Consider the following 23,076-nt stretch of genomic DNA (forward strand, 5'->3'; position numbering starts at 1 on the left):
CTGGACAGCACATAGTCATAATTAAACAGAGAACTTAAATTTGAGGATGGGGGCTCTCCGCAGGACTTCACACCTTGCTGTTGAGCCAAGTTTTTTCAGCTTGCTTTGAGTCATGACATGAATGATATTGTACTTCTTGTAGAATTTCTTGTTTTAACTGAACACTTGTTAAATATTGTACAACAACAGCAAACTTTGAAAATGTTTAATCAGTAAATCAATAAGTAAAACAAAAATCTGTTTTAAACATGGGTATGTTGATCAAAAATCAATGAGGAAAACCAAGACCTCTTCTCTCATTTTCCATTTCACTCAGCTTATCATCACTGTATTAAATAGAAACAAGAGAAGAGCCCTTGAGTCTCCTCAGGCCATTAGTGACAGCACTTGATATGTGCTGCGGCCCCCAAGGAAACTGAGAAGAATAACGGGGAGATCAGACCGCTTTAAATGCCAGTTTAAAGTGCTAAGATGAGGTGAGAACAGCAGAGTCTCCCACTTGCCAATTCAACTGCCAGCAGCCTCTGAACTGGGAATAGCAGTTTGCTGACATTATTCTGAAGTCCCATCATGTTTCAGCATCTCCAATCTCTTCTCTGTAATCTCCCACGTTGAACTATTACCTCTGTCCTGAAAAATCAAACAAACACTGTGAATATTCTGAAGACATTTTCTTCATGTTTGTTATTCACAGTGACTAGAGTGAAAGAAAGATTACCATATCAACAAATACTGGACTGATGTAGTAAACGTAATTTTGAATCACCTTGTACTTAGCTTCAAGTTTTGAATAAACATTCAGTCACAATAATAATGATAAAGAACTATTTTAAGCCTAACTTTTCAATTTCACTCAGATCTGCTGTTCTATAGATGTCACGGTGAAGTCACCTTGCGTCTCCTCTATAGTATTAGATTAACCAGAGTCAGCACATGGTATCTCTTCCTAATATGAGACACCCCAGGACCAAATCAGGGATTAAAGTGACAATGCCTGCACACCAGGTCTTCTTCAGCAAGGCCTGTTAATTACTATTATTTTATTTACTACATTTCTAGCATTTTGTTTTCTATTCAGTACAAGCTGAAATCATTATTTTATACAATCAACTATTCTATAATTCCTCTGTTAAAAAAAAACATAGGCTCAATGAATACATTTAATCTCTAAATCATTAAAAAGAATAATTTTGTTTCTCTGTTCTTCATTTTGACACTGCTGGGTCCGATTTATAAACAACCACCAAACTTACAATGTAACAGTCATTTAACAATGAAATAACAGCTACATAAGAGTGCCAGGACATGAATGATGAATAACATTTCCTTGTTATTCCTCCTTAAATTCACTAATGGTGAAGAAAATAATCTGTCATCTGAAATCTGTGTAGTACTGGACAGCAACAATTCGAATCTACATGGTTCACAATTTATATTAATTATATCCATAGACTTTATCCTGACAATATTTTTTTGAGCAGTTGAGCAGCGCTAACCTTTATATGAATCCCAAAAGGTGCGAGATCTTGCCGAAACACATCACAGGCTATGAGCAAACACTCTCGTTCTGCTATAAGCTCTCTCTTGCGCTGCTTTATTTTGGCTTTTTCCTCCTGTGTTGGTTGGCTGCTTTCCGATGACAGAGCAGCCAGCTCATCCACGGCCAAAGCATATCTCCGTACCTGGCTGCGGAACTTCACTAGTTGTTCAACAACATTATGCAGAGAATTAGTTGAACCTCCTCCTTTTGCCTGCTGAGAAAGACCGAACAAAAACAGTTGGAGTTTAATCAAATTTTCATGCATCCACCCATTTCCAATAACCACTTAATCCAGTATAGGGTCATGGTGAGCCAGAGCCTACTAGGCACAGGGCACAAAAAACATAGTACAACTGGGAAATGGCGAAAAATGCCAAAACCACCATGTTCCCTAGTAGAAGGAAAATGATTATGTACAATATAAATGTCTAATTACTTTTTAATATGGCCAAAACAAAAAAAGGAAAGAAAAAGATCAACCTGTTTCTAACTCCACTGTGAAGGTGAAGGTTTGCTTCAACAAGGGAGCACTTGGTATAATTATTGTTGAGACAACTGGAAAGTTAAAACAAAGCAGTGCATTCCATGCTTTTATTTCTGTCAGAATTAAATCAAATCATAACTACCAAATCATTTGAAACAGTTTACTGAGGACAGAAGGACGTACAGAAGCAGTAATGAAGTCTTTTACTAATGTAATTAATGTTACTAATGACTGACCTGTCTGTCCTGTAAATCAAACCCAACTACATCCAGGAATGTCGTAATATATGACTGGATAGCTCCAAAAACCACAGGACTTCGGCAGGATCGACCCTGTTAAAAAATAAACAGTAATGAATGAAAAAGTAATGCTTGCGGAAAGTACATTTTTTATTGATCAAAGAAACATTCAGTATATCAGCTAAAGTAATGAACTCCTCAGTGGGTTTAATTTTACAAACCTGCAGACAAACACAATCCCTTCATCATCTACATCATTAGACCTTAGCGGTACAAGGACAGCATGTTGATTTGGCAGCATGGACAAGAAACTATGTTAAAAACGTGTATCTCATTATATGCGTCTCAATAAAGCCGTATATAATCGCCTTGCCCGTCCACAGGCGGCAGACGCAGCCATCTTCTGAGCATCCGAGCCTAATAGGTTACCTTGGCAACTCCCTGAAGCTGTTGGTTGCTATGGTGAATGAGGCTCATAATTGCATCGACAGCCCTTGGGGTGTCAAAGTCATTTGCCAGAGCTTTCTGAACATTTACTTTTGTTGTGGCTAACCTTGGGGGAAACAAAGAATAGCATATTATATAGACATACATTTACACACAAAACACACTCATAGCAAGAATGCACTGTATGTACAATTTTGGAGAAGACGATTCGATTACTTTTGCGAACATCTGCTTAAACAATTATTCCAAATGACATTTTAGATTAACACAGAATATCAACAGTCTTATAGGAAAAAAATCAGATTTTTATAGTGACAAACGTTTGCTTTTGAACCTGATCAATGTTTACATCTTATGCTCTGCAGTACCCACAAAAAATCAAACATGGAAAGTGTTTAAAACTCAATAGATATTTATAATTGATAATAGTTCTATGGGGGGGATACTGTCAGTGAATACTGTGGTATAATATTCTTCAACTAAGTTATAAATTAGCAGCCCTGACTCAGGATCAGTAGGTATTTCCTTGCCTCCCAAGGTATGTGCCAGATTTATCCATCGATAAGCTCTGAATTGATGCAAATATAAATAAATTTGTACTGCTTACTGGACTGTTTAACTCCTGGTGTGTAAATAAGCAAGTTACAACTGCAAATATTCATTGCATCAAAAATGGGAAGGCTTTCAATTAGAAGATACTAAAGAAATCAGGATGAGTAACAATACACGTCACTCACTCAGCTAAATACCAATTTGAGGAAAGCGCGATAAAGCGGTTTTAAATGTATATCCATATTTTATTGTATTCATTCAACTATTCAATTCAATTATTGAAATAAACTCCCCTAAATACAAATATTTTTCTTCAGCTTGTGCCTTTGGTATTTGTGTAGGTGTGTTAAACTGTTTACCCATTAAAAAAAAATACAACCCATCTTCTGTTCCTTATGCTTTATATTCAATCAGTCTCCAGAAAATTGGAAGCACAGCCTGGTACTAAGCTTGCCATATTATAGCACCCAAAACAGCCTGAACGCAAGCTGTGATACATGAATCAATATGCCAATATGTACAATGTTAACAACTAACAAAGAGGAAAATTAAAGTAACTCTTGAGAGAAAACATTCTGCAAGATGAGAACTGAAATATTTTACAATATTTTACAATTAGGTTAATAAGTGTTTTACTATCACATACATAAGAATTGTTCCAATTAAAACACTTTAATGAGTGCGCCTATTTAAGACGTTGTTTATATACTAGTATTGTGTAACTCATGCTTTTTTAAATCAAATGTATATTTTCCCTTAATTACTACAAAATCTGCTGCATATTGTTTAGGAAACTATTTAAAACTATAAGGATCATATTGCAGTCAGGTATAAAAATAAGAAAACTACTCAGAGTACTGATGCCTTAAAAAAAAGTTTGCTTTAAGGTAATAAAACTACTGAACAGTGGGATATAAATACTCTGCTGCTTCAAAATTCCTCCAGAAGCATTTTCTTTCCATCTCTGTATTCAGTGTATTAAACACACAGGTGAACAACTGAGTTTGTGTGCTGTGTACTGTTTTGCAGAGATAGTAATGCTAGAGGATTGAATACAAAAGGGAAAATCAAGTCCTTTACATGTCAAAGACAATGAACTGAATCCATCTGAAACTTAAATGAGAGTGATGTTAACTTGGACTTTGTACACAGCAGTCCATAACCTAGAGACAATGACTTTCCACTTCAAAACGAGACAGTTTCTGTCAAAACAGATTTCACCTTTTAAAGAGAAATATGTTTTTGGGTGGTCTGTTCACGTTTAAACATCCTATCCAATCAGTCATTTTCATGGAAAAGATGTATAATACAGTTCATGTGCTTTCCACTTCAGTAGTCATATGTCCATCAATTACATCTGACTTGCATTCATGAACAGAGCTTGGAAGGAATATCTAAAGAACAACAATAGCAATTATAATAATACATTATTTATCAATTCATTTATGGCAGGTTTCTATAGAATGCGTCTAACCTTTCCAACTGAAGGTTACAATAATTGCAATAATTGAATATCTATTTCAATACTCTTCAGAGCTAGGAACTGTTTTCCAACTCAACAGCAGTATTTACTGGTGTAACTGCTCTGAAAACAAACATAATACATAAACAGTAGTTTTGTATTGTTTGATAAATTAGTTCTATGCTACCCACAACAAACAACATTAGCTCTCACCTCTAAAGCAAACAACAAATATCATGCCAGATTCACTGACTGGGTTGTGAATATTCCTACCTTTCCCATAACACACCTTCATCCACAGCCTGGCATAGATGTTGCCCTTTAATGTACGCGTTTGAATCATCAAAGAAAGAAGAAATGGAGCTAAGAACACTTTTTGCCACAGTCATGCTGGTGTTGCTGTAGTCGATGGCTAGAAGGAACAAAGGTACACATATTGTTTATGTCAAATAAAGGGGGACGTATTAGAGAAAACTACTTTCAGTTTGAACACAGAGTGGTCCCAGTCAAAACCATACCTGATCTGTACTTGGTCAACAGGCAAAACATTCGGAATTCATTTGCTGTATATGACTGTAAGAAATCCTGCAAGGAGAAATGTTAAAGTCCATCAGGGAAATTAACTCAATCTGAAATTGTATTTATTGATTACATTTCTTAGCAGACACCCTTTTCCGGGGCAACTTACAATTGTTACACTATCACTTTTTTTTTTTTTTTTTTTTACATTCAATTACCTATTTACACAGCTGGATTTTTACTGGAGCAATCCAGGTAAAGAACCTTGCTTAAAAGTACCTTAAAGTATGTATGTAGGTAAATAAACCTCATACATATACACATACAAAACATTAATTAAGTGTGTTTGTGGGTAATTGTTGAAGCTTTAGTTGCCACTTAAAATATAGGGTTTGCTTTTCTAGTGGGAAACCAATGCGTCTTATTTAGCTAGAAACCTGCTACCCTTAAATGCATGTCTAATGTTTAATTTAAGAAAAATATATGCATTTACAGAAGTAAACATAAATGGTATTCAGTGTTTCTTAACAGAATAATCACTGGTATTCTGTGTTGTTTTGGAAAATTTCCATTTTGTAACACAAGGGGGCCCAACAATATGCTTTTAAAAATCCAGTCATCCATTTTCAATAATTGCTTCATCCAATACAAGTACAGGGTAACAGTGGCTTTTGATTACAGGATTAAAATGAAAAGTAAAATGCTTTACCTTTATTGTAATGTAGTTCTTTAAAGACTTCGACATTTTATCTGCACTTCCTTTAAGATGTAAATGTCCTGTTCACAAAGATTACACCATTAATTATAATCATGTAAGTAATAATAATAATAATGTTTTAACTATATTATATAACATTGTTTACTGGTAGTACATAGAACAAGAGCACAATTATTTTATTTTTGCTTAAAGATGAGTGTTTCAAACTAAAAATACAGTAACATACAAACCCAATATTTATAGCATTCAAAGAGAGCTACCATGGCTGTGGAATATCAAGACATTATACAGATCTGTTGGTTTATTGACTTTGTTTAACTTGAGCTCATATGACATGTGAAGTCAAGGCCTGCTTATAGTGAATAGTCAAATTGACAATGTGTGTAGAATTCAAATAACCAAGCAGAAAGTGACACTCAACTTAAATCTGAGAAGCAACTGTTCAATTATCACTAATTTCAAAAGACACTAAAAAAGCAAGGCAGAGTATGGAAATAATTAAGATGTTTAAAACAGTGTAACTGAACTTAAGATTTATGTTGCTTCACAAGCTCTTACACCTTCAAGTAACCTTAATGTTATTAGATAGGCCTCCCTGGGATGACACACAACTTTCTGGCTCATGGGAACAGCAATTACAGTCCAATAGGTGCAAGAATGACTTCAACTTATTAGACTTATTCCCAATAGGACTAATGTCCTTGACTGCTTTATTGAACTAAAAAATACATATATTGAATTAAAAAATACAAAAACAATGAAAGACTCTATGAAGATAGACAAGAGTAAAATGAATCACACTTATGAGAGGTAGCCTATTTCAGTACACAATAACATAGCAAAGTATTTCCTTTCATGAATACTGATAATATGAAATCTCTTTAAAAAGCTATTGTTTATTGTGCATAGCCCTGAAAATGTATTTTTTAAAGACAATGCATAATAAAGCATTATTTTGTATAGTCAGTCTTTAATATTTTTAACCTATTCAGATTAATTTAAGATTGCTATACATCAAATGCTATGCCAATTTTTATTTTATTATTAAACAATGTCAGGGAGGAAAATATAGAACAATACTAAAGATTTTCCTGCTCTGATACTGTAATTAACTAATCATATTTCAAACAAAATAAATTGCAATAAAAGCAATAATAAGAGAGAACAGTACACAAATGTAAAGAAAGAGGCATATTACAGTAAATGGATTATTACAGTAAATGGATTAAAATGACAAAATTGACATTACAAGACTTGTTTTTCAAAACAACATAATACAGAAATTCTATGCATAACAGTATCAATTAAAGGAGAATTCTATTGTGTGGTGTTTTAGAATCATGATTTAATCAGTGGCGTGTTTAATATTTTACACCTTCAACCTTTTTGAAAGAAGTAGATCTTAGGAAATAACAATTTTCTAAACATTGTTAGGGTCAAAAAAGTGATGTATTTTGCAGTGGAAAATTTAAAAAACAGTCAGACAAGATATCATAACCCTTCAATGTAAAAATAAATGTGTTGGTGTGTAGAAAGATCAATAAAAATCAAAGTTTCTAAGTCACAGGGCTGAATACCCTACATGAAATTTTAGATATTTATTGTTTTCTCTAGTCCAGGAAAAGAGTGTCTGGTAATGCTGTTTAATCTATTCTTTATATTTCATTAGCCTGGGAATTCTATAGGAATTCATCAAGGTAGATGCATCTAAAGAACATCTGAACTCACTGAATTGCAAGACTGATAAATCTTACAGTCTCACCTGAGTGTAGGAAGTAGTTGCCCCATTGCGAACACTGATGATAAGCTTCACACTGTGCAATTTCATTCTCATGGTGCGGAAACGCAAGATCAATTCCACCAGAATGGATATCAAGCTGACTTCCAAAAACAGAACTGCAGATAACAAGGAAAATATAACACTGTAAAAACTGAGCAACTTTAGGAGACCAAGAAGCATCCAGAGAAACCAAACAACATTTTTTGTACAGACAATATTTTTGTGGTGCTATCATAATCACAAATATAGAACAAATATACCTTCTGAACAGTGTTGTCAAAGCTTACTGACAAGAAGACGTGTCAGCATCCAGAGAACTTTAAATCATTAAATCGAGTCCTGAAAGGTCAAGCTATCATTTTTATAAAAGGCTATCAATGTAGGCTTCATCTGTGTGCATCTCAGACGCTGACACACTTCACCTCTCTAAACCAGTCTCAAACACTAATTAGGGATTAGCACTAATTAATGTTTATGAAGCTAATTATTGTTATAAATGTACTGCCACTTATTATGCATTCCACTCAGATACTAATAGAATCTAAATCCCTTTAAGCTTTCAAAGCTAAAATAGGGAGCTGCAAAGGATATTTGTGTGTTTGCTTCTTTCTTCATATGACCAGTATTATATTTCCTTTTGTGTCTGGGCAAGGACAACCTATTGAAGCATCGTTTGTAAAAATTCGCAGAAACGTGTACAATCCATAAAGAAAGAAATACAAAAATAAATTAATGTAACCTGGCTATTGTCGAACATTCAATGTGCCAGCCAGGTCTCCCCTGTCCCCAAGGAGACACCCAGTTTGGTTCCTGTGGTTTGGATGCTTTCCAGAGCGCAAAATCCCTGGCATCACTTTTATCTGAGTCCCCTGGAAACAACACATCTGTTTCAGTCTTCACCAGGCAACACAAAGTAAACATTGTTCTCCAACAAGTAATATACTGAAGTTAAATAACACTCATTCATACAATTATCAATGAATGACTTTAAATTAGTCTGCTAAACGTTATTAGGGCTGGGCCTTAAGCTTTATGCCACAGATTCTGTAACAGGGTTGCTTTCTTTATAAGGTAATATAATTGTTAGAAAATCAGTAATACTTTTAAGTGTCTTTTTTCATGCTAGTGGGTGCTGTTTTACACATTTCCCTTCCAAAATCACAGCAAGGTAATTCAGTCCAACATTTCTTTAAATATTACAGTCTGTTTACCACCAGTTCCATGCCATATAACAAGTCTGCTAAGAGTTGTGTGACGTTGCAGAAACTAAGACCAAATATTTTCAAAGCCCATAGCCAAATATTGATCTAATCTTATTTACTAATAAAACAGACTTCCTCCCTAATGAAAATGTGGTATTTATACATATTTAAATGCAATCCCTGAGATCATCAGGAGGTATTAACTTTGAAATAAGACTCCAATATTGTATAATGCAATGTACACTCACCTAAAGGATTATTAGGAACACCTGTTCAATTTCTCATTAATGCAATTATCTAACCAACCAATCACATGGCAGTTGCTTCAATGCATTTAGGGGTGTGGTCCTGGTCAAGACAATCTCCTGAACTCCAAACTGAATGTCTGAATGGGAAAGAAAGGTGATTTAAGCAATTTTGAGCGTGGCATGGTTGTTGGTGCCAGATGGGCCGGTCTGAGTATTTCACAATCTGCTCAGTTACTGGGATTTTCACGCACAACCATTTCTAGGGTTTACAAAGAATGGTGTGAAAAGGGAAAAACATCCAGTATGCGGCAGTCCTGTGGGCGAAAATGCCTTGTTGATGCTAGAGGTCAGAGGAGAATGGGCCGACTGATTCAAGCTGATAGAAGAGCAACTTTGACTGAAATAACCACTCGTTACAACTGAGGTATGCAGAAAAGCATTTGTGAAGCCACAACACGTACAACCTTGAGGCGGATGGGCTACAACAGCAGAAGACCCCACCGGGTACCACTCATCTCCACTACAAGTAGGAAAAAGAGGCTACAATTTGCACAAGCTCACCAAAATTGGACAGTTGAAGACTGGAAAAATGTTGCCTGGTCTGATGAGTCTCGATTTCTGTTGAGACATTCAGATGGTAGAGTCAGAATTTGGCGTAAACAGAATGAGAACATGGATCCATCATGCCTTGTTGGTGTGGGGGATGTTTTCTTGGCACACTTTAGGCCCCTTAGTGCCAATTGGGCATCGTTTAAATGCCACGGCCTACCTGAGCATTGTTTCTGACCATGTCCATCCCTTTATGACCACCATGTACCCATCCTCTGATGGCTACTTCCAGCAGGATAATGCACCATGTCACAAAGGTCGAATCATTTCAAATTGGTTTCTTGAACATGACAATGAGTTCACTGTACTAAACTGGCCCCCACAGTCACCAGATCTCAACCCAATAGAGCATCTTTGGGATGTGGTGGAACGGGAGCTTCGTGCCCTGGATGTGCATCCCACAAATCTCCATCAACTGCAAGATGCTATCCTATCAATATGGGCCAACATTCCTAAAGAATGCTTTCAGCACCTTGTTGAATCAATGCCACGTAGAATGAAGGCAGTTCTGAAGGCGAAAGGGGGTCAAACACAGTATTAGTATGGTGTTCCTAATAATCCTTTAGGTGAGTGTATATAGTGCCTATAGAAAGTCTACACCGCCTTGAACTTTTTTCACATTTTGTTTTGTCAGTGCCTCAGAGGTTCATGCATTTAAATTATGATTTTCCCCAGTTATCTGCACACGATACTCCACACTGTAAAGGGGGAAAAGATTTATAAATACATACATACATACATACATATAATAAAAATACAGTCCCTGTTGATGAGAAACATAACATGATGCTGCCACCACCATGCTTCACAGTAGGGATGGTGTTCTTTGGGTGATGCAATGTATTGGGTTTCCACCAAATATAGTGTTTTGCATTTAGGATATCAATTTTAGTTCTGTGAGACCACAAAACCTTATGCCACATGGCTACAGAATCTACATAATATTTTTTGGGCTCTCTTGAGTAACAGCTTCCTTCTTTCAACCCTACCAAACAGGTCAGATTTGTGGAGAGCTTGGGATATTGTTGTCACATGCACACTTTGATCACTCTTGGCCATAAAAGCCTATAGCTATAGCAAAGTTGCCACTGGCCTCCTGGTATCCTCTCTGATCAGTCTCCTTGCTCCGTCCCACAGTTTTGAGGGACAGTCTGATTTAGGAAGGGTCTTGGTGGTGCCATACACCTTCCGCTTCCTAATAATCATCTTGACCCTGTTCCAGATATATTGAAGACCCCTTGATATTTTTTGTATCCCCATCCCCTGATCTGTGCCTTTCAATATCTTTGTCCCCGAGTTATTTTCAAAGCTCCTTGGTGCTCATGGTTGAGTCTTTGCTTTAAAATGCACAATCCATCAGAGGGAACCTACAGAAACTGGTGGAATTTATCCTGAAATTATGTGAATCGCTACAATTTAACACAGGTGGAGGCCACTTAACTTGATATACGTTTTTGAAGGTGATTGCTCAAACCTGAGCTAATGTATGGATTTCTATTACAAAGGGGGTGGACACTTATACGACCAAGCTATTTCAGTGTTTATTGTTAATGCATTTTCTACAGCTTTTCTAATTTTGTCACTTAGAAGTTGTAGGAGTAAGATGTGTAGATAAATGAAAAAAACTATTTTAATGCATTTTAATTCCTGGCTTTAAGGCAACAAAAGGTGAAAGACACTATATATTTTTTTTTTCTTCACATGTAACTAAAGACATTCTGAAGCGGAGTGCTGAAACGTACCTGGTTCGCCCTCTGTCTCACCCATTCTTATCATCTTCCCATATTGATTTCCAATAGACTTGATGTCAAAATACACATTCCCTATTTGGAAAAAAAACAAGAATGAAAAAGCAGAAAAAGGGAGCTTCATTTTATGTCAGTGCTCCTCAAAGTGGTGTCTATGAGGCCAAGCCACTACAGCCACAGAAGCATATCACTGGATGTGTTTGTATTGCCAGGACATTTATTCTAAGAATCGAAGTGTTTGATATTTAATAGAAATATGCAATTCATATACAATTCTTCATTTATTGGAAAACCAAATATATCCCTACAGACAACTTGCTTTGAGTAGTAAGATGGAGGTTTCATACTGCACAACACAGACATTGAAATGCACAATGGAAACAAAAATCCAGACTGCAGAGTTAACCAAACTTAACTAAATTTCTCTGTGCTCAAAATATAAAAGATCAGTTATTGCATCTAGATATGTGTTACTAAAGTTCAGGTGTAGCTCTGTATACTTGTAAAATAACTAGTGATCTGTATAAACCAATAACAATTACAAATGTAAAAATAAAATATATTTTATATTTCATTATATTTATATGCACATATTTTCTGACGCCAAACGAACACTCACTTCTGATAAACACAGCAAGAAGTTGCTCAGTGCAAAAACAAGATATTAAGAGTAAGACAGAAAATGTTTAAAGTAATTTCTAGCATTTCCTTGTTACTGGCGTGCAAGAATTAAAATGCTTATATTTACCTTTACTTGTGACATAGGCATGTTTGTTATTAATAATGCCCTCTATGAACGCAATGATTTGAGGAATATTGTCAGTCACTCTCATGTAGACTGTAGGAGGAAGCACCTTAAAAAGAGAGAGAAGATATATCATTCTTGCACAATTCCCAATATCTATATATATATATATATATATATATATATATATATATATATATATAGTTAATATGTATTTTAAAACCTGTATCCTGCTATGTTTACCTTAAGAGCTTCCATATCATTTTTAAACTCCTCTTCATATAGCCTTGCGAGAACTAATGGCGGGACATTTTCCTGTAAAGAAATATAAATTTAAGTTTAAAAACATCTTTGGACCATTCTCCAGAAACTCAACTAATGCTACAAAGACAATATAGCTATATACAGCAAATTCATTAAATGTGTTTAGATCAATACCTCTGAAGCTCTCTTAATTATTTTGTCATCAATGTCTGTTATAACCATCACGTGGACTATGTTGATCCCAAAAACCCTGGACAAAATTCTTTGAAGAATGTCAAACCTCACATAGGAGCTGGGTAGAAAAAATGAAAATAAACGTTTTCAGAAACTTAAATGGAAATTACACTTTGTATTATCTGTGATTACATTTGTGCCATACTATAACATGATATGAAGGTCTTCCTCAAAATTAAACAGATACACACACACACTGGAAAAAAAAAAAGGAAATTAATTATAATAGTGTTTAAGCAGGAAATTTTATATATTTCAAATTTAACATGAAATTGAAACATTCTACCCATTTCCAAATAGATCCAGTAATTACCAAAAAACATAAAGCTAAAACGAAATAACACATCAATAACCACTACTTTATCTTGTTAACCAAGTAATTTATCATCAGAGTAAATACAGAAATACGTCATATAAATATAGTTTAAATACATTAGGATATGCACCATTAACCCTAGGCTTAGCATCACTCTATGAGAAGAGCTTAAGGTTGTCTTCAACCCTTCACCCCAACTCAATTTGAATAACAATGCAAGCTGTTCAGGTGTTCTAGACATCTATTTAAAAATAAAAAATAAAAAAAGGCCTACACAATAATTGAAATGATCAAATCTAAGGTAATGCATTTAGAAGAGTTCTGCTTACCATGCGTGCCCAAGGTGAGCATGGTCATATACAGTGGGGCCACAGCTATACCTTAAAACAAAACAACAATAATGCATTTATTAAAGGTTGTCTACAGCAGTAAAGAACAAATGCAAAGAATACATAACGCTGTCAAGTGGGGAAAGCATGTTTAAACGTAATACCAGGTAGCTGTTCCTTCTTTGGCCAGTATTAACGCTTCTTTTCTTTTGGTGAGGCTGTTGTACGTCTCAATGCCAGTGTCATACCCCGTTGGCTTTTGCCATTTCTTCTCGCCTCCATCACAGCATATGTCTGATGCTGTTGTGCACAATCCACTGTGCCTGTGCACGACTCTGCCAGACAAACCAGCCCTTATCCCAATATGTCTATACAAGGAAGAGCCGAGCAAGCAGGCCCTGCTTACTCTCCAATAAGGCATCAAGCTAGTGAGTGTGCGCATTCCCGTGTGCGTGTATTTCAGCAGCAGCAGCAGCAGACAGTCTCTATTCATGCATGCATGCATGTATTCATGGTACCCAGATATATGTTTAAGCATGAGATGTCAAAACCCAACCCCGCAGCGATGTTCACGTCTCCTTCGCGAACTAGGTTAAAACGGCAACACATTACATGTAACACCGCTCCCTTCGACTGATCGTTATAGGATAGGTGTGTGCAAAGTCACAGGGCTTGTTCAAATACACAGCACAGGACCCCAGCTTCCTGCCTCACACATCCCAGCGAGCGCGTTTCCTCTGAAGGCGGAGTTAAACTCAGGCCGTCATTGGGGATGTTGTCTAGTAGGACTGTGCGCACCACCGGCGTCCGGCTGTGTGTAAAATGGCTGTTGCACACGGAGCTCGTAAGGGACGGTTGTAAAGCAAACAGGCAGAGCTACACAGGAAGAGGAGGGACTCCAGCCAACACGGCGGCCAAACACGGGCCACGGGGGCTGCAAAGCGTGCGAGAAAGCGGAAAAAAAGACCCGGGTGGGGGGAGGACGGGGGAGTGGACAATCAGGCATTGCTTTGAAACAGTGCGGTGCAAGTAAGGGTAGAGAAAATGTGGCCTAAAATGGATATGCCAAGTTTCCTAAGTATTAAATCAGGAGATGCGTGGGCGCTGTGTAAACACACGCTGGCTCAGAATCGGATCGATATGCGACACGTAATGCAATGAGGATGAGGAAAAGGGAGCATGGCAATTAAATATCCTACATACGGAATACTTCAACGTAAAAACACATGACCATAGCTCTCCTCGTGTTTTCTTTTAGTTGTGTACGTCACCTGTGTGAATCGCGACGTTTAACCACACTAATACTTTAAAAGAGTGCGTGTTTTAACGCAATTATCTTCCGCGTTGTGCACCGCGCTTCCTTCCTGTGCACAGGAGCTGCTGCGCGGCTTGGAAACTACTCGTGTGCGTCACAACCACAAATGGCTGCCGCAGCCTCCCCCGGCGACCGAAATGTATTATTTTAGTAGTGGACAAACACACTCATGCCTATACGCGTTATATGACCTCACTTGGTCTGGTGTTGCACTGTCAGTCTGTAAATACATAGGCAGTATTGCATTTTAAAGTTTGTCAACTCGGCCTAAACTTCCTTTATTCTCCGATTCCGACACTTCCCATGTGTTGCTATGAGAAACGGCGCAGGCGCACTGGGCTCTCCCGCCTCCTCCTCTGCTCTGATTGGTCAAGAGCCGTGACGTGTTTACTATTCAGGACGGGTCCCGCTGCCCTGATTGGTTGCCTGTTTTTCTCCCCTCTTTCTTTCTTCTGGGATTAATTATTTGCCGTTTTAACTCTGCAAAACACTAATCTGCAGATCGATACACTTCTAAACAGGACACGGATGAGAAATGCTGAGATTAAAAAAGTGCTTCGTGTGTCACACTCAGCCTGCTTCGATGTACAGTTGCTTACGCGCTCAAAAAGCCCCATGTCGGTGTCCGCCTGTCCTTGCCGTGCCGAGCAGAAAATGACACGCATGTCATTCGCGTTAACACGTCTGAAATGTGTCGCAATACGAGGAACAGCCCCCCTTGTCTATTTTTTATTGTTTTTCCTCCGGTGTGAAACGAGCGGGGGCTTTCATAACACCCCACACACATTTATATAAACATTGCATCCATCTCAAATAAGTTTGAGCACATCATACTATCGCAGCGGCCTGTGCACCAGCCTGCTAGGCGAGGTCCCATTTGCTCACATCGCTTCTTTCCGGGCACGTTTAAAGGTTGAATTAAATTGAAGTGGACCGCCTGTCTCGGATGGCGAGCCGAGCCACCCCGAACTGAATGAGTGTGCGGAGCCCCGGACTCATCAATATGCTGATGGCTCGGCTGACGGCTGCGCATGCGCGGGGCACACTCGAGTGTTTCCCAAGTGTTTGAAACTGGTATTTGGTTTTTCCACGTTGGATCAAGTGCAGTAGCAACAGAGGCACTAATCGGCGAATTTGCCACCAAACGGGGGAAAGACGACCCACTCGACGGGATCCCGACAAGCTCTATCGGCGGGGGAATCGTCCGGGATCCTTCCTCGGTGTCTGAACTGCAGGGAAGAGGACTTTTTCAACGCGTTTCAGCTGAACCTCCACTAGACTGTGTTGTCTGACAGCCATTCAGTCTGCTTCTACTCCTGGGCTGCAGTGAAGGAGATGGTGATCTGTCCGCCGTACTGCGAATAACCAGATGTAGTTGCTGTTTTTCTGCTAGATTGCGCCCATTTCGTGTTCATTGTGCGAGGAAAATCACAAAATGCTGAGCCCTGCTAACGGGGACCCGCTCCACGTTGCGAACTATGTGGAGGAGTATTTGGACTTGGTCGAGTCGCTGCCTTTCGACCTCCAGAGAAACGTGTCTTTAATGAGGGAAATCGACGCGAAATACCAAGGTAAGCCGTCTAAACGATGCCGGGTTTCTCTTGCAGTCTTCACGTCTGACCCTGTTTGAAGCAGCCCTGTGTGTGTGTGTCTGCATCGTCAAAACCGCGGGGCGGAACAAAAGATTGCCAGCTTTTTAAAACAGTGTTTTCGTCAAATAATTGCTCGGTGGACAGTTAACAAACGGGGGGGACACGGGTCAACTTACCCGGGGATAAAACATACCCGCATTTGCCCGTCCAAGAGCCGAAACAACAAAGTGAAGATGAAGCACAACAGCATTTAGGAATGTACAATATTCATGATGGCTGTTGACTGTGCAGGAGGGGTGTTTGCACTGGTGGGGAGGGTTTCTCTTTCTCTCTTTTGCTTTTCTTTCTTTAAAAACGCATCGGTTGGCAATGTTAATATCCACCGCGGCTGTGCCCGTTTGGGGGTTTTCTCACAATGGCTTGGCATGGATTTGTGAGAAGTTCGATGTTTTTTAAACAGTTATATAAACCCCGACGCTTTACTTCATAAATAGTAGGGTTGTTATTAATAAAAGTTGAAAGAAAATGGCATACAGGAGGAGGGAGACACGTCGCTTTTAAAAGCAGATCAGCGGTGCTTTCGGTGTGTTTTGGATGTGGCAGTAAAGATTGAATCCTGTAAATGAAATCTAAAACGGGTCATTTTCCAGCCGGCTGCTGGCCTGAAAGACTGGGCTGCTATTAAAAATACACACAGATATCGGCAGTTTTTTATAGTGGGATCAAATGGTTTGCTGACACATCGAGGGTTGGCGTATTGGTGTAATGCTTTAGTGTTAACTTGGTAAAAGAAGCTGTAATGAAGTCTCATTGTTTGTTTATGTCTAAACTGGCTGTAGTTCATAAAATAAAATCTGCGTGGGAATACAGAAGCGAATTTGAAAGCGATTAAACTTTATAGGCGGTTTGATTCTAGATAATTTACGCTACTTATTTGAATGTAATTTTAGTGTAGTTTAATTGGAGAATGGGCGATTTATGGAGTATAAACAGTCCCGCTCTGTGAATGCGCCAACCGCGCTTGACTACAGTTGCGTCTTTGGCCCTTTAATATACACCGGACGTATTTGCATAAAATGAATGACCCCGCCCCCTCTGTTTGCTGATTGGATATAAAGCACCAGGCCGTCCCCCTTGGTGTCGTATGCGTCTCCTGATTGGGTGCGAAGTTTGTTTTAATCAGAGTGTTCCATCCCACTTTTGTAGCGGATTAAGGGGGGGAGCAACAAGGTGTTCGGCTTTTCATTGGCTCATTTGCTGTACTAGGGGGCGGGGTTTCATTGTTGTTCGAATGTTGATTGGCGAGAACGACTGTCGATCATTATTTCTCCCCTGCCTTTTTCCTGCGAGAACAATGGTTTTCCTTAATATTGGGGGCGGGTCTTGCCTTGGTTGCAAGGGACTGTCTGTATAATATTGAGCGGTCGGAGCTTCATACACTGGAGCGATGTGTTTCTTAAATTGGACGCGATGGCTGTCTCAGTTTGCAGACGTGTTTGGCTTTTTTTTTGGTCTGATCTTAGTCACGTGTATGCGAAATCTATCTTCAAAGTGAATCTGTACTGCTTTTCAGACACTGTAATTAAAGGGACATGTTAAATATTTGACATCGCCCCTACAATACAAGTGGACGGAATACGGGATGTGACACTGTTGCGATTCGTAATCCCTGCGGTTATTTTTAACACTGCATATTCGCGGTGCGTTCCTCTCAATTGGGGGAATAGGCTGCAGGGTTGTAGTGTTATAGTGCATTACTAGTCGTGCATGTGTAGTATTTTCACCGGGGGGCTGTGGAGGGAATTCTTGCAGCTTCTCAAATCGAATGCAAGACGAATGTCATTCCAAACGCAAATGCGAAAATGGATCCCGTGTGAGCTCGCTGTGTTGTAATTACACTACGGTGTTGTGCTTCGATGGAGACGTTTTTCTAGGAGAATGATTATCTAAATGTCTTGATTGTCTTAAGGCGCAGATCCGCTGTCATGGTTGAAAGCACATCACTTCGTGTCCGTGTTTAGCCACGGCGTTTGCCACAATCGCAGGTTGAATAGGACCGATTCCGTCTGGGATTAGTGTCCGGAGGCTCTTCTATATGTTTTAGATGTTGATTTCATGAACGGTTTTATCATGGAGACTGACATGTTAATACAGAGCAACGACAGGGTGTCCCGAGTTAGAGTTCCTACCGAGTGTGTATATAAGCTTTTGCAGAGCAGTGTTATAGGATGCATATTTAGGGTTGGTTTCACAGACCCAGCACTGGTTTTGCGACTATACAGTGTTAGTTTAGGTCGAGTAATATAAGACTAGTGCTCATCAAGGTCTGTGAAACCAGCTGTTAAACGATTATATTAGTATGCACAGAGTAGAGCCCCTACAGCTGGTTTCACAGATCTCGATTAGCGCTACACAATAACAGGATACTGGTTCAAGACTAGTCTGGGTCTGTGAAACTAGCCCTTATGTAATTGTGTAAGTACTTCATATTATTTTGTATTTCTGCAAACAAAGCACTGCCAAAAATTATAGTAATTTTTCCGAGGGGAGAAAAATAAATAAATGCATACATCAGTGTCGCATATCTTTGGATGCTCATAATTGTGGGTACAAATTCCATGGAATGCCCTGTTCAATATAATTATAATACTATAATATAGTTAAAACATAATAATTATACAATTGATTATATTTGTTAATATGTAGAGCAAAATTACCATATTGAAAACCTCTTGGGTCAGATCGTAAAGTGATTATTTTTCCCCACATAGAATTCTTAATATCTAGATGAAATAATGCATACGCTGTATTGTAGAGACTCTTCAGGGCTTTCAAATTCAGATTCAGATTTAAGTGTTAAAGGTGTAGAAATAGTACAGAAAAACTAGTCATTGCATGATCATTTTCTTCTGTAAATGCATTTTATCGACAGTATGTATTTGTAGTTTTTGTCCTGTGAACTATTTAGCTGTCAGATTTTCAAAGCCTTATATGTTCTGTAATATTGTTAGAAGTAGAAGCCATGCAGTCATTTATTATGTTAATTTGTCAGAACCACATTCTCTAAGTTGACTTCGGTTTTATTCTGGTTATTGCAGAGATTCTGAAGGAACTGGATGAGATCTACGAGAAGCACAAAAAGGAGGCGGACCCGGTGCAGAAGAAGAGGTTGTTGCACTGCATCCAGAGAGCACTGATCCGCAGCCAAGAGCTCGGTGATGAGAAGATCCAGATCGTCAGCCAGATGGTGGAGCTTGTCGAGAACCGGAGCAGGCAAGTGGAGAGCCATGTGGAACTCTTCGATGCCTGCCAAGAGCCCAATGAGGGCTTGGTCACTCCAGGCAAGACTAGCCAGGAGAAAACTAGAAATGAGTCCACGGGCACCAACGAAAAGCACAGCAACAAGCGGTCCAGGCGGCAGAAGAACAACGAGAACCGAGAGAACTCCAACAACAACCTGGACCATGGAGATGAAATCAGCTCCGGGACACCCAAGGAGAAGAAGGCTAAGACTTCGAAGAAGAAGAAGCGGTCAAAAGCCAAAGCCGAGAGGGAGGCCTCTCCTGCAGACCTGCCCATTGATCCCAATGAGCCCACATATTGCCTGTGCAACCAGGTATCGTACGGAGAGATGATCGGCTGCGACAACGACGAATGCCCCATCGAATGGTTTCACTTCTCTTGCGTTGGACTCAATCACAAGCCCAAGGGCAAATGGTACTGCCCCAAATGCAGGGGAGAGAATGAGAAAACCATGGACAAAGCTCTTGAGAAATCCAAAAAGGAAAGGGCATACAATAGGTAGTTAAGTGTTGTAACATGGACAGAGAACACCACAAATGTGCATATTTATGATGAGGGTCATTGTTCTTTCAATTGCAAGGAGTGTTGACATTTTTGAAATTTGGGAAGGGGTGGGGCTCTTGTATTCAGAAGCTCTCTGACTAAGTCCAGCCTTACCTTTAAGCACACAGGGTTAGAAGGAAAGATATGAGACGGAAAGATCTATCAATTAATGACAAAACAGCAGCAGTGTATGCAGCTCCAACAGTAATGTGAAGGATGAGCGCTGAGACCTGGAGATCGCTGGTTCGAATCAAGGCAGTGCCACTTGCTGAGACCCAAGTAATAGTATTAAACTGCCCAAATGGGATTGGGTGCAATTGAGTTGGCCTGGGGGTCTTCATCTTCCCTTGCACTAGTTGTTTGGTCGAAATGGCATTTACAGGACTGGGCATTTTTAGCAGGGTCTTTGTCCTCTTATTGGTACCAAAGCTCAGCTGCTTCAGTTTGTATGGTCAAAAAGTGACCTCTCAGTAGTCTCAGAGGCTGCTCTGAGGTTCTTGGCATTGCCCAGGTCCATCAGTCAATACAGGGACTATTGGAGAAAAAATAAAACCTACAAATTGCAGGATAAAGAGGAAAAATAATTGGCCGTTAAAAATAAAATAAAACTAGTGTTCAACATAATTTTAATGACTGGAAGGTGAATAAAATAAATTGTATTGATGTTTTTTCTAAAAAAAGATTATATAGATTCCCCAAAGATCCTTGATTCCTAATGTTTGTCTTCCACGTGCTACTGTTTGTATTAATTACATAGATCTAACCGTGTTCTGAAATGTGTTACGCTACACGGTTCACCTCATTTGCTTTTGTCACAGGGAGCACTTCCCACGTTTGCTTTTTGTGAAATCTTTACAAAGCAATAATTCCACACTTCACCTCGTCCCCTTCCCTTTTGCACATAAAGTGTATCACTGGGGTAAACTATTTTGAGATGCCAACACTATTGTTAAGTGGTTGCTATTAATCACAGACTAGCTGCTGCATTTGTGGTAAGTCAGTATTTTAAAAATATAATAGTGAAGAACATGGCTGATTAGTTTTCTTCCCTTAATGTTGGAGTCCCCATTCAAATATGTTACCAGTTGTAACCCACATATAAGCAAGCAAGTATCCACACTGAGCAAGGTTTTAATCACCCGACTGGCAGATGCCTGTCCACAAACACAAGGAGAATAAAGTTAGTCTTTGCATGAACTCTGCTATAATGGTTGCAGACAGGAAGGAAAGCAGCTGATTTTTATTTTCACTCTTAAATCTACAAGATTATGTCTCCAAGGTAAGACTTTTTTGAAGCCACTGATGTTGAACTACTACAGTACTGAATACTGTGTCATGTAGTGCATCATTTTGCTGAAGGGTACCTGGGAAACGTCCTGTTCTCATGTATTCAGGTGGAACTTCAGAGAATCACAACGAGTTTGTTCGTCCATAGAAATCCCCCCCGCCACTTACATGGCTAGTTACACAAAGTGTGTAAAAGACAACCTTAACAGTATGAGTAATGCTTACATTCAGGGTCTTGAGGGTAAATGCCTATCTGTTAATGTTTTTTAACCAAGTAATTAGCTGAGCTTATGGGTAAACAATAAAGGAACAAATAGGAAGTGAAAACATTCCAGTTCTTGGAATAACAAGCCCAATTTAACAGTTTGAGTTTTAATAAGAATGAATGCAAATAAAATACATGGTTCTCTGCTGAAAACATCCATGCACCAATAGTTTGTTTTACGTTGAAGGCATTGTACATTTTATTGTAGGATTTTTGTTCTGTCCTTGCACACTATTATTTTTTTATGTGAACTACATGAATACCAACATGTTTATTTTGTTTAGAACTTAAGACTCCAAATGTGTTCTGGTTTTGTTGGAAGAAAAATCTTAGTACATGTAAAAAATGTACTTTTTATGTGAAATTGCACTTCCTGTATTTTAAGTTCAGCTGGCAGCATTTGTGTGTGATTTGAGTCATGAGCGCTTTCGTATTCAAAATGTAAATATGTGATACCACCATTATTAAAATAGAAGAAATGAACAGTTTCTGAAATATTGTCTGTGCCTTGTCCCCTGAGGGGATATCACTTTGGAAATCCTGAAAGAGATTAACCCCTGCATCAACATCAAAGTAAATGGCTAGTAACACTACACTTCTACTCCCTGTATTCAGACTATCATCAACCTCAAGGATATTTGCAGCCCCCTTTTTCATGTCTGTTACTCCCATGTGTTACATGCAAAAAGGTTGGAACCTGATTCCAGCAGTGAAGCAACATACTGTACTTCATGATAAACTACAGGAAATCCCTGGATAAAGAATATAAATGAAAAATATGGGAGAGTAAGTGAGTAAATTGAAAATCCTCTTAAGCACTATAGCAGATATCTTAAAACATGCACTTTTTGAAGATCAAAGTAGTGCTTGCCTTTTTCCCTCCATTGCTTGTAAAGGGATGAACCCAACACAATATTCCTTTCCCTCGCCTTCAGAAAAATCTTCAAACAGAAAGGAGCCAATTTGATTGGACACCTTTTTCTCTGAAACTAAAATCATATACCAGTGTAATTCCCCCAGCATTCATAAATTGCAAAGTATAACAATCAACTTTATTTTAACCCACTAGCTTCCTGTAGCAGAAAACAATGCACAGTATAGTACAGCTTACTCTGCGATGAGCCATCATAGTGTATGATAACCATAGGATTTATTTAATTTGTGTATTTGGCAAAGCAAAATGATAAATCGTCATTTACCGTCAAGGGAGATAAAAATGTGTTTTCTTGTCTATTCTCCACAGCAGTGTCCGCACCAGAAGAGATTTACAAGATTGTTTTAAAATATTGTAAAATCCGTTATCTTGTTTGACAGAACATTCACCCCAGGGGGTGA

At 38.7% G+C, this 23,076-nt stretch overlaps 2 protein-coding genes across 4 annotated transcripts; one reads left to right on the forward strand and one right to left on the reverse strand.

The window, feature by feature from the left end:
* Positions 1-191: 191 nt before the first annotated feature.
* On the reverse strand, positions 192-16,617 carry cars2 (cysteinyl-tRNA synthetase 2, mitochondrial). 3 transcript variants are annotated; one of them, XM_066706173.1, is made up of 15 exons: positions 16,520-16,617; positions 13,437-13,487; positions 12,732-12,849; positions 12,537-12,608; positions 12,297-12,402; positions 11,543-11,623; positions 8,481-8,610; positions 7,724-7,857; positions 5,953-6,020; positions 5,243-5,309; positions 4,998-5,136; positions 2,693-2,816; positions 2,261-2,356; positions 1,497-1,754; positions 192-630 (listed from the first exon to the last, which is right to left on the reverse strand). In XM_066706173.1, exons 1-15 carry the CDS (start codon positions 16,591-16,593, stop codon positions 553-555), a joined length of 1,596 nt encoding a protein of 531 aa, XP_066562270.1. In that variant the 5' UTR covers positions 16,594-16,617; the 3' UTR covers positions 192-552. The 3 variants fall into 3 exon arrangements, with proteins under 3 accessions (XP_066562270.1, XP_066562269.1, XP_066562268.1); XM_066706172.1 differs by lacking the exon at positions 16,520-16,617 and adding an exon at positions 13,601-14,219 and having other exon boundaries at positions 1,497-1,751; XM_066706171.1 differs by lacking the exon at positions 16,520-16,617 and adding an exon at positions 13,601-14,219.
* Positions 15,789-22,224, forward strand: ing1 (inhibitor of growth family, member 1). The gene is made up of 2 exons (XM_066706177.1): positions 15,789-16,322; positions 19,442-22,224. Exons 1-2 carry the CDS (start codon positions 16,187-16,189, stop codon positions 20,146-20,148), a joined length of 843 nt encoding a protein of 280 aa, XP_066562274.1. The 5' UTR covers positions 15,789-16,186; the 3' UTR covers positions 20,149-22,224.
* The last annotated feature ends 852 nt before the right edge of the window (positions 22,225-23,076 follow it).

The sequence above is a fragment of the Amia ocellicauda genome, chromosome 6 (assembly GCF_036373705.1).
Source record: "Amia ocellicauda isolate fAmiCal2 chromosome 6, fAmiCal2.hap1, whole genome shotgun sequence".
In the NCBI taxonomy this organism is placed as follows: domain Eukaryota; kingdom Metazoa; phylum Chordata; class Actinopteri; order Amiiformes; family Amiidae; genus Amia; species Amia ocellicauda.